General features: G+C 39.8%; 3 protein-coding genes across 5 annotated transcripts in view; 1 reads left to right on the forward strand and 2 right to left on the reverse strand.

Moving 5' to 3' along the window:
• The window catches only part of cnot3a (CCR4-NOT transcription complex, subunit 3a), a 12,473-nt gene extending 8,114 nt beyond the window's left edge, over positions 1-4,359 (reverse strand). The window contains exons 1-12 of one of the 2 annotated variants that reach the window (XM_078252786.1): positions 4,203-4,359; positions 3,532-3,602; positions 3,299-3,366; positions 3,132-3,206; positions 2,932-3,021; positions 2,685-2,813; positions 2,377-2,472; positions 2,012-2,231; positions 1,771-1,904; positions 1,496-1,552; positions 297-1,218; positions 88-193 (exon numbers count right to left, since the gene is read on the reverse strand). In XM_078252786.1, coding sequence (XP_078108912.1) covers positions 88-193; positions 297-1,218; positions 1,496-1,552; positions 1,771-1,904; positions 2,012-2,231; positions 2,377-2,472; positions 2,685-2,813; positions 2,932-3,021; positions 3,132-3,206; positions 3,299-3,366; positions 3,532-3,556 — 1,922 coding nt within the window. In that variant the 5' untranslated portion in view covers positions 3,557-3,602; positions 4,203-4,359. The remainder of the gene's footprint in view (positions 1-87; positions 194-296; positions 1,219-1,495; positions 1,553-1,770; positions 1,905-2,011; positions 2,232-2,376; positions 2,473-2,684; positions 2,814-2,931; positions 3,022-3,131; positions 3,207-3,298; positions 3,367-3,531; positions 3,603-4,202) is intronic. The other variant, XM_078252785.1, reaches the window with a different exon arrangement.
• An 898-nt stretch (positions 4,360-5,257) lies between these two features.
• On the reverse strand, positions 5,258-8,804 carry tfpt (TCF3 (E2A) fusion partner). 2 transcript variants are annotated; one of them, XM_078252791.1, is made up of 7 exons: positions 8,576-8,804; positions 7,708-7,833; positions 7,144-7,266; positions 6,632-6,702; positions 6,483-6,552; positions 5,786-5,944; positions 5,258-5,522 (listed from the first exon to the last, which is right to left on the reverse strand). In XM_078252791.1, exons 2-7 carry the CDS (start codon positions 7,807-7,809, stop codon positions 5,448-5,450), a joined length of 600 nt encoding a protein of 199 aa, XP_078108917.1. In that variant the 5' UTR covers positions 7,810-7,833; positions 8,576-8,804; the 3' UTR covers positions 5,258-5,447. The 2 variants fall into 2 exon arrangements, with proteins under 2 accessions (XP_078108917.1, XP_078108916.1); XM_078252790.1 differs by having other exon boundaries at positions 7,708-7,809; positions 8,576-8,803.
• Positions 8,805-8,826: 22 nt separating this feature from the next.
• ndufa3 (NADH:ubiquinone oxidoreductase subunit A3) lies at positions 8,827-10,411 on the forward strand. The gene is made up of 4 exons (XM_078252792.1): positions 8,827-8,884; positions 9,146-9,220; positions 9,983-10,060; positions 10,224-10,411. The coding sequence occupies exons 1-4, from the start codon at positions 8,842-8,844 to the stop codon at positions 10,313-10,315; spliced, it is 288 nt and encodes a 95-aa protein (XP_078108918.1). The 5' UTR covers positions 8,827-8,841; the 3' UTR covers positions 10,316-10,411.
• Positions 10,412-10,807: the final 396 nt, after the last annotated feature.

A 10,807-nucleotide genomic window follows, 5' to 3' on the forward strand; every position in this document is an offset into this window, starting at 1 on the left:
GCAAGTAGAATGGGACCAACAGAGAGACAAGTTAACAACTATCATGTAAAGAATAAGTAGTGATCAAGTGACCAACAAATAACTCACGGCTGACTGGTTGAAGAACTGAGAGATGAGGGTTGGCTGCTTTGTGACTGGCTCGGTGTGCTTAGAGCTGATTCTGTGGAGCTCTCTGCCACTACAGCACTGTAACCTGAGAGCAGGTGAGGGAAAAGTTAGGGAAAATCCTTTATAGAGAGAAGACAACTTTGACTTAAACAGAGTCACACAAGGCCAAGCACAATAAGTTAACATACTTGTGCTTCCATTTTGCTTCAGTCCACTGGGTGGTCTAGCAGGAGCAGCATTAACCCCTGCTCCTCCAATCACGCTGATATTCCCTCCACTGCTTCCCATCATGCCAACTACTCCGGGGGTAGTGCTGACAGAACTTGGGGACACCTGAGAGGCACCGGGGGTTACATTTTGCCCAGGAACCAGACCCAAAATACTCCCACTCAAAGAGCTGTGGGCCGGGCTGGAACCTAGCAAACCCAGCCCTATCCCCGCTCCGTTGGTGGTGACTCCACTGGAGCCAGAGGTGGGGATGGAAGTGCTGTTCTCTGAAATGCTGGACTGGGTGGTGCTGCTCAAACCCAAGCCTCCTGAAGCTGCTGCCTGAGCGTAAGGGGCAGGTGTGGAGCCCGAAATGAGCCCTGCCATTGTGTTTAAAGAAGAGGGGTGGCCACCCAGGCCCAAACCAGACATTTGGTTGGCACTGCTTGTCCCCGTCATGCCAATTTTGCTCAATCCCAGCCCCAGCCCGAGTCCCAAACCGGATGCCGGGGTGGGCACAGATGTGAGCTGAGACTGAGAGTTGAGAGCTAATGAACTGGGTGTGCTGGGCGTGGGGAGAGAGGGGGCAGGTGAGGCTGGGAGAAGAGGGTTGCTTGGCGGGCTGGGGGTGTTGTTTGAGGGGACAGAGGGTTTTGTCTGAGGTGGCTGCTGCTGCTGCAGTTGGTTTGGTGGCTGAGGTTGTTGCTGCGGTTGTGCAGGTTGATGCTGATGTTGCTGCACCGCACTGCTGAAGCTCCCTATAAGACTGTTGCTTGAGGGAACCGCGGGACTGCCTCCGACAACACTCGCCATGGACACAAGTGAGGAGGACGAGGATGACCCAGAGGTGGTGGAGGAGGAGAAGGAAGATAGCAAGGATGGGGTGCCGTTCTTCACAGGTGACTGAAAATGGCAAAGCACCAGAAAAAGGCATTTCAGACAAAACTGTCCAGAGGGTGACTACAGCTGTACAAAGTGTATGAGGAGAAAAGTTTACTGAGAACTATGGACTTCCATATATGCAGATGATGGGACAAACTAAATCAAAAGTCTCCAAGCATGGTCCCACAGAGTCAGTGCACGAGAACCCTTCAGCCTCCGTGCCTCACCAGGACCAAGGATGAAGAGCGCTGCACTAAACTGTTTATCTACTGGCACAGTACAGATGAGAGCCTCTCACCTGACTAACTTCACTGTCTGTCGATCGTCCCCTTTTCTTATCGTCCTCTGAGTTCTCCTATAGAAGTAGATACCTTGATATGACAATCCACTTTTGAAATGTTGATTCAGCAAACTATGCAGTGGATTACAACACAGTGACACTTGTAGAAGGGTTAACAAAATGCATACATAAGAGAGAGATATGTGCAAAATTGTGTCAGAATGTACTTTTTCTACACAGCATCCCTTTCACATACTGACCCAAGTTTTATAAATACAAACACAAGAACTTACAGCAGTGCAAGTGGCCGGGGATGGAGGAATGGGTGAAGAAGAGGTTGTGGAAGTGGGAGTGCTGCTGGAGTGGAGATACATCTCATCCTCCACATTGCCCTGACCTGATGGAGAGGTTGCAACTAATGCTGCAGCTATAAAAGAAAGACAGGACAAAGACAAGCGTCAGATGTTGTCCTTATAACCCCCCCTGATATCTGAACAAAAGCACCATGCTAACACTCCACGGTGCTCTACTCACGGATGTCTTCCAAGTCTAAGTCGTCATACAAGAACTCGTTCTCCTCAAAGTCTGGGTCTTGGGAGGAATCAATGTAGTATTCAACATCATCCTTGATCTTCTGGATTGAATCCACTGGTATTGAGTCATTATCTAGCATTCGTAAAATGGTCTCCAACATGCGAATGTGGAATCGATGCCTCTCAATCAACCGCTTGAGCTCATCAATACGATCTTGCTTCTACATGAAGGACAGAAGACAAGCATGTGGTTTAAGACAAACATTCTAGCCAAACCTTTACCAGATTACATTGCAAAACACGACATTGAATATTTGCAGGAATTACAGCAACATAATAAGCAACTTCGAAAATAATGAGACTTACATCCTTATCGCCCTTCTTCTTTCTCGTCTGAACCGAAAGAGATTCCACCTCACTTTCAAACTGATCCACCTGCATATTTAGAGTGTCTATCGTATTCTGCAGGTGAGAAAGAAATCAGAAAAAAAGAGTGTTAATGGATTCAATCAAAACTTCTTCCTAAAAACTTTATTTAAAATTTTTATCAAACTGCCTTATTTATTAAACCCTAGTTGACAAGGTCAACATCAACATTTCTTTTTAAAACTTCAGCCAGAAAAACTCAGGCAACCAAAATTTACAAAAGGTATAGATAATAGTGGATGTATTACTGTTAGCCACTGTCCCGTTTCCTCTTTTTCCCTCTGAGCTGGATCCACTTTCTGAGCGAGCCCCAAGCCTTCTTTAGAGTAGGCTTTTGTTTTTGTTTCACGTTCCACCACCTTAAACCGCTCCATTTGCTAAGGAAAGAAAATTCATATAAGCCTTGAGAGTTAACCGTTTTGATGAGCTGATGTCTAAATGCTACTTTACAGAAACGATAATAAACTAAAAATAGGCAATTATCGAGAACCATACCGTCTCTATAAGTTTGCGATTCTCGACTAGCTGCCTTTTGTCTTTGATCTCGTTTGAGGCCACCCATGTTTTTATTTGATCTCTCAATCGCTGGAAAGAGGACAGACGGTGAAAACATTGAAACGCAGTACTGTTTTTAAATACATGCACTGTTGACCAAGAGTGTAGATAAAGGGACAAGGTGAGTTAAAACGTCTTACCTGTAGTTTTTTAATCTCTTTCTTGAGGTCAGCCTCATATTTTTCCTTCTGGTTTGCATTGGCTGCATTATGAAGCTAAATATAGAAAAATTAAATTAGATCATTTAGGTTTTTGCAACATCATTTTTTGAAATAGAGTATCAATGCGGGATGCAAAGATCTCTTACCTTTTGCCAGATGTCTTCAAACTGTTCTACACCCTCAGCTACTTTTTTCAAACATCTATCGATCTCACCTGTGGAGATACAACATGTGGTCCAACATCATTCACAACATAAATCTGTGCAACACCAAAAAACTTTGCGAGATGAAGTCAGTCCAAGTCTCTGTGCAAGATGCCAGGCTGGACAGTGTGATGGATCCTTTGCAACATAACTGATGAGTTCACCAACATTCATACCTTGTAGTTTTCTCTTGTCAGCCATGGCTCTGACTACGACAATGTCCACATTCCGTCTGTCACAAAGTTGGCTATGTAAAGAAAACCAAACGTCCATTCAAACAAAACACAATCCCTTCAACAGAGTATCAGTAACGTTACATCGGAGTGAAGCTGACGTTACATCCAGCCAGCTGGCCAGTTAACTCAGCTGCACAAATAACGTTATCTCTTCAGAATTGAAGGATACTGTACATCAGAACTTCTAACTATGGTTATATTTTCGTGAACGTAGCTGATCTTGCTGTTACCAATATGACAGATATGGTTGTCAGTTACAATTAGCCACCTAGCCAGCTAACGTTAACATTAGCCAGCATCTTAGCTCGTCCACCTCGCTCGGTTAACTGGCCCGTTTCAAAACAAGTACCACGGAGCATATTGATGGATGGACGTCATATTCATGCATCATTATGTTGGGGTCCAGTATAGCTTTTATATGGTGGGTTTGCGTTGTGAAAGGCACAGTATATCAGAATCCATTCTAATCGTTAACCTGCTAGCTAATATGGCTAACTGTCTGGCTAGCTAATGCATAAAATGCTAGCTAGCAGCTTAGCTAGCCAAATTTAGGAAAAAGGGAAACTGGGTCAACCCGAGCATCTAGACTTATAGTTGTTTACGACATTTACCTAGGGTATGGGCTTTCGTTTGTCTTTTTCAAATACAGCCAAAACTAATTCCAGAAAGTCTTCTTTACTTCCAAATTGTGTTTTCTTTTCGACAAGCTCGCTCACTGTAATGTAGCTGAAGATGGACGGTAGCTAAAATCCCACCTTCGCCTTAAGGCCCCGCCCTAAATCTAATCTACGCGATCTGATTGGACAGAGCTCACGTCTGTCACTGAGAGACATCCGCTGGAATGGAGCTCAACCATTGGCTCAGCCGTCTGATGAACTGTGATCGACACAAGACCAAAGCTGCATCTGAAATCAGACATTTCCAATATTTATTTTTTGAAACATTTCTATAGTTTATCTTTATTAACCCCTAACCTCGTAGTATGGATATTGTAATAGATGTTACTTCAGATATATATTCAATTCCTTGTTCATTTCTGGTGAGAGATTGATCTCCATGACAACTGAGCAAACTCCATCCCACGAGGAAGACCGTGCCATGAGGCTAAAAGCTCCAGAAAAACCTAGCAAGTTGACCTGAAGTGAGGATTTTTTTTGTTTGTTTTTTATTTCCGCCTGAAACTGAAACAATTCTTAACTATTGTATAGAAACATGACAGAACACCAAGTTTAAATTGTTTATGCAGATGTCAACATCAATTAAAGTAGTGAAATCTTTGTCTGCTTCGGGCAACATCAGCAAACATAATAAAGTCTATACGACAGAACTTTCTAAATGCTGGAAACTTAAAAAATTTAAACAAAATAATTACTAAAAAAACATTTTACAATAGAGCCTAACGGCCAAATAGAAATGTATATGAGCAGTTCCTGAAATATAATCATGAATCATGAAATCATTGATAGTATCCAGGAATATATTGTGAAAGCCATTAATAAGTTTGCAACCCTACAATAATTGTATCTATGTTGCCAGATATTTACCAAACAAGGCTGTCCATGGCAATGTGCACAGTTTGCCACTGGTCATAATTACCGTATGTGTTGTCATCAAGTCCAAGTACAAAATACGACAACAGCAAATAATGTATACAAAACAAATATATATGTTCTATCAGGTGAAAAACATCTTATTTTACCTTACATGAATTCAATCTGTTCACAATGTTCAAATAAAACTACAAACTGGCTGAACAGAGGCAGCGTATCTACTGAAAACTTAGAGAAACTGGGTGCTTCTTCATCATCATCATCATCATCATCATCATCATCATATCTAGGGCTGCAGTGCAATTATCAGTGAGACAGAGAAGTTGGGCTGGGCATTTCTCCAAACTGTGTCTCTGCCAACACTGACATGTCTGGTTCAGTCTAGGAAAAGAAGCAGAAACTCAGTCAACAGAAAATCAATAATGCCTACATTTATGACACCTATCTGCATTTGAAACTATCCATTCATGCATCCACAGCTACATGTTAATCCAAATCTCACAGACAGACACACACAGACACACACAGACACACACACACACACACACACACACACACACACACACACACACACACACACACACACACACACACACTAATACGCTTGAATGGACATTAGCACTCCAGCAGAGTTCTTCACCTACCTGTTGATCTTTATCTTTGTCTTGCCGTGGAATTCGGTGCCTCCTCCGCTTTGGTCCGGCAGCATGATGCAATGCTGGAGACAAAGTGGAACAAGAAACACCATTGAGCTGGTAATCCTCCACTCCATCAGCAGGATCTAATTGGGCTCCAGGCTCATCCTTAAACAAGAAAAGATGAAACTTTCAAAATGTATAAGGCATTAAACAAGCTTGAGCATATTTATTTATTAATGGTACATCAAACAAATTAGCAGACCGGCTGGGTAATTGCCCTTGTACCCTCAGAGAACCCAACGCCCCAAATTAGTTGCGTGTGTATTGGTTTTGTTCATCTGAACTCAAATATCAGCTAAAGTGAGTCCTGCGTTATTACCTGATCTTGCAGCCCTGTCTTGTACAAGGGTACAGTTTCAAAATCCAGATTAGTTATTTTAGTTTATATTGTGCATGCATGCTTTATTTTCAAATCAAGAGGGGCCTACATTTTTGCCCCGTAACAGGTTAATCCACCCATGGTCAACTGCTATTGCAAAAGAAATTCATATAATTGTATCAGGCATGAAGTATTGAGGTATAATGTGAAATTGAAAATTTCAATATAAAAAATACAATACTACTTTGTTGATAATTTTTTCAAAAAAAATCTTTTCTTCTTTTAAATGTATCACATACAGCCCTCTGTCCATCTTATTCTTACCTCTAGAAGTATAGTGAGCTGGGCGTTTCTGTAGTCATCCCCATGAGCATCTAAAGTCTTCATGAGAAACCTGCAGGATTAACAAAGTCTTCAGATGGGCCATCAAGTGGGAAATGCCGAAATTGAGTGACTGTAATGGGGTTTTGTACCGTCTCTCCTTCTTCAAGCGCCGTGTAATTCTTTGTACTTGATGAAGGCGACCAAGAATCTTCTGATTCACCTGAAAAAGACCCATTTGTGTGTGTTTGTGTGACTACAAGGTGGTGAGGGAGGAAGTGATTATAGATACACCATAATACCTAATTGATATGAGCTTTTTTTTTGTGATTGTTAAATTGTAATTTTCGGGATTTATTGCCAGACATATGCCACTTGATAAAACTGTGACGAAAAGCAGTAGAATAATCATAAAGTATCATAGTTTTTAATAAAAAATAATCATATTTCAAAAGGCATTTCTGAAAGGAGTAGCATGTTCTGCACCGACATTTGCAGTCCTACAATAATCTATCAGTGATCAATGTTGGTTTGGAAAAAAGTCTATAGCTAGAAATGATGTGAGAAAATTAGGAACTAAATGACAATAAACAAACATATAAGCCATATTCCTAAACCTAACCATAATACACTTGTATGCATGCATATACAAGCTTACACACACCTGTTCAATGTCTTTACATCTCCTGTTCAGAGCCAGATATTTCCTCTTATCAAGAGCTCTTCTCTCTTCATCCTCCTGCGCTGTACTCTCCAGCAGCTCATTGCTTCCCGGGCCCAGCTCCACCTGGAGTGAAAAAACCTTGTTTCTGTTTTTGTGTTTGGCCGTCTGTGTCAGTGTTTTCAGTGTGTTTCAAATGGAAAAGTTGTCACAAAAAAGATTTCAGCTGCTGAATCTATTATAATAAAATTGTGTGGCTTAATATTTTAGCAATATTATTGGTGCTCAGAAAAAAAACATATTACATATATCTATATTGCACAATAATGGTTTCATTATGTACCTACTTTGATGCAAAATACCCTTCTGTGTCATTAATGCATACAATCCCAGTCAGATATTACCTTCATCAGACCAATTTAAATATATTTTATTCTTGCAAGCTAAATGGTGGTGTTACAATTGCTCATATTTGGTACATGACTTTGTGGCTCAGGACTGGCTACTAGGTGTTCTTACTTTCTCACATCAACCTTACCATTACCATGATCATTAACACATTATTACCTCTCCCGGTCCCAGCTCCACACCTCCAGGCTCCAGCTCTGCCTCCAGGATGTGTCCTCCAAAGAGAGGAGGCAGAGCCAAACCAGAGAAATCCTCCATCATCTGGAAAGGAAGAGAGATACGATTCTGTGTTTTTATAAAAATAAAAAATAAAATACAATTATTTATGCATATACGGTATGTGCAGGTATGAATTCACCATACTCCTTATGCAATGTTTTATAATCATTTTAAGGAATTTATAGTGGTGGAATAAGTAGCAATGCTACAGTGTAAAATAGCCCTGCATTCAAACGTGTACTTAAGTAAAAGGACAACAGTATTAGCATCAAAATATACTTAAAGTACCAAAAGTAAAAGTAGTCATTATGCAGGTCCATTTCAGAATCATATATATGATGACTGAATTATAATTAGTCATGTATTAATGTGTAAGCATCACTAATGTTGCAGCTGGTAAAGGACGAGCTAATTATAAATACTGCTAACGTTAATGCTGAGTAGCGTACCTATAATAGTATATCATTATTTATTAGTTGATTTATAGTTTAATATTAAGAATATAAATCTGCAAAGTAAAGTAGAAACTAAAGGTATCAAATAAATGTAGTGGAGCACAATAACAAGTATAAAGTATCATAAAATTGTAAGACTCAAGTAATGTGTTACCTCAACATTATACTGTACAATACTGGGAATGTATCTGTGGTAACTTGTGATGGGCATTTTCAAATATCAGCGACGTTTTATTGAGTTATTTAGAGTATCGTTAATACTAAAAATACTCGTTAGATAAAGCTATTTATCATCAATGACAGACTACAATAATAAGCAACATGCTATCAATCTACCCAGTAACGTTACTTACATTTCTGCAAGATCAGTCCAAAAACACTGGTGTCAGCAGCAGCTGTGTCTTGCGGGTTTAAAACTCAACTACAAACTGTTTCAAACGGTCAGTGACTGTGTGTTAGTCTATGATCTACACCGTCAGTTTAGCTAAGAGCATTTTTGCTTAAATCAAACGTAAAGCGAAGCAAGAGCAGCCCGTCCTTTTCATTCTCGTTGATACACTAATGTTTTTATGCGACCGACGCACAAACTATACGTCATGTAGTAGTTCCTACATTTCCCATGAGCACCCGCTGGGTTGAAACTACAGAAGACAACATGGCGGGTATGTGATTATTTTGTCATCTTTTGTACATACACCCGGTGAAATTAGATTTATAAAGACCTCCAAATAGCATGAATAAATACCTAAAACATTTGTGACTACGTCAACTAAGTCTCAGAGTTACTCTAACACAATTATATCCATTCGAAATTAAACGAAAAACGTGACCTTGGATGTGTTACTAACGGTGGCTAACGTTAGCTAACCGTAGGTTGATTGTCAGCTGTGGAGGATTTTAACCTGCCTTATTTTTGTCTGCAGGGATCGCAGCGTTCCTGAAGAATGCATGGAATAAGGAGCCTGTTATCCTGGCCTCCTGTGCTATTGGACTGATAGGTTAGTAACCAGCCTCGTGTGTGTGATAGAAAAAGCACAACAGTGTACAACTTGCTTTGGAAATAATGTACCTAATTATTAGGGCCATGCCAATAAAGCAACATTTATTATAAAAGAAAAAAATTACCTCTATCCCAAATATGGACCCACAAAGATTCCACTGGCATATATTTACTTTACCTCAACTGTTTTCAGTTCAGTCTCATTCAATTTATTATATAACATACTGTATGTGCCTTACATAAAGAGTAAATAATAACAAACAAGCCCTTCAAAACATCACCATTTACTGGTTCTCCATTTGACAAATCAAATTAAGTTACATTTAGCCAAAATCACAGCATGAGATCATGTCTACTTGAAAACATGTATGTATTTATGTTACTACTACTATGCTGCTAGATCAACAAAACTACATATGAGGGGGACTGTGATATGGTTTGCTAAAAGAAGCAAGCCAAAAGCACCTCAGATGTTAATGTCTTGAGATGTCTTTACATATTAAGAGTCTACTGGGAACTAGCAAGAATATAAGAGTCAGTAAATTGATTCCAAAAATGTTAATAAGTGTACCCAGAATGGGAGTAAGGTGTGTGCTCTCTCTCTCTCTCTCTCTCTCTCTCTCTCTCTCTCTCTGTAGTCTTTGTTTCTACATGAGCTGTTCTAGGGACCTTAACCCATGTGTTCTTGTCATTTGACCAATGTAGACACAAAGTACATGTAATTAATATGTAAAGTTAATACAACTTTGTATTTTCTCAGGTTTTGCTATTCCATTAATCAGCCCCATCACAAAGTATACAGGAATGATCAATTCGTCTGTGCCATACAACTACCCAGGTAAACACACACCGGTCATTTTACAGCAGGTTGTGTTTGTGTGTCACTGCAAGATGCTACACAATGCTGATGCCTGTGAAACAGCTCTTGGTATTTTAACTATTTACATCAACACCCTTCTAATCAAATATTAAAGCTCCCCCCCCTTACTTTTCCAATGCAGTCCCTGTGCGAGATGATGGAAACATGCCTGATGTTCCTGCTCATCCAAGTGAACCAAAAGGAAACAACTTGGAATGGCTTAAAAATCTTTAACTTCACATTCACAAGATCAACACTTCTTTTGTTCATATGTGTCTGCATAGCTGCTCCACCAATCAATGTCCCACAATAAAGATTTATTTAATTCTATTTTGTGCCACATTGTTTGTTATGGATACATTCAGTACATTTGGATTGGATGCATGTTTTAGTACATAATAACCTCACATGAACATTAAAAAAAAAAAAAAAAAGTTTCAATGGTTTGCTTACATTTTTTAATAACTTAAGGCAGAATTGAGCCAAATTGTAACTTCACAATAATTTTCCCCACTTAAGCTGTTGAAATTTGAGCACAAAGCTAAATACTTAAGTCCTTTTAGAGTAAACCTTAAAAAGACCAATTTCAGTTTTCAAGAAGTCTGCCTGAAGTCTTTTTGACTTTCCTCTCTAAGACAAATGCTGGGTTGGTAGACCAACCTCTCAAAACACAGACAAATGTAAAAAGAATCACACTTTTCAGTCAGAAAACATGACCCGGCGTTT

Source organism: Sander vitreus, chromosome 6, assembly GCF_031162955.1.
Source record: "Sander vitreus isolate 19-12246 chromosome 6, sanVit1, whole genome shotgun sequence".
Taxonomy (NCBI): Eukaryota; Metazoa; Chordata; class Actinopteri; order Perciformes; family Percidae; genus Sander; species Sander vitreus.

What these genes read in the sequence shown, in the direction of transcription:
- tfpt (XM_078252791.1), bottom strand. Translation starts at nt 7,809, where the DNA reads ATGATGGAGGATTTCTCTGGTTTGGCTCTGCCTCCTCTCTTTGGAGGA. An exon ending in AGCTCACTATACTTCTAGAG is followed by an intron (nt 5,945 to 6,482) that starts GTAAGAATAAGA and finishes TTCTTGTTTAAG; the next exon opens with GATGAGCCTGGAGCCCAATT. An exon ending in ACAAAGATAAAGATCAACAG is followed by an intron (nt 5,523 to 5,785) that starts GTAGGTGAAGAA and finishes TTCTTTTCCTAG; the next exon opens with ACTGAACCAGACATGTCAGT.
- ndufa3 (XM_078252792.1), top strand. Translation starts at nt 8,842, where the DNA reads ATGAGCACCCGCTGGGTTGAAACTACAGAAGACAACATGGCGG. An exon ending in CTGTGCTATTGGACTGATAG is followed by an intron (nt 9,221 to 9,982) that starts GTTAGTAACCAG and finishes GTATTTTCTCAG; the next exon opens with GTTTTGCTATTCCATTAATC. An exon ending in TGTGCCATACAACTACCCAG is followed by an intron (nt 10,061 to 10,223) that starts GTAAACACACAC and finishes TTTCCAATGCAG; the next exon opens with TCCCTGTGCGAGATGATGGA.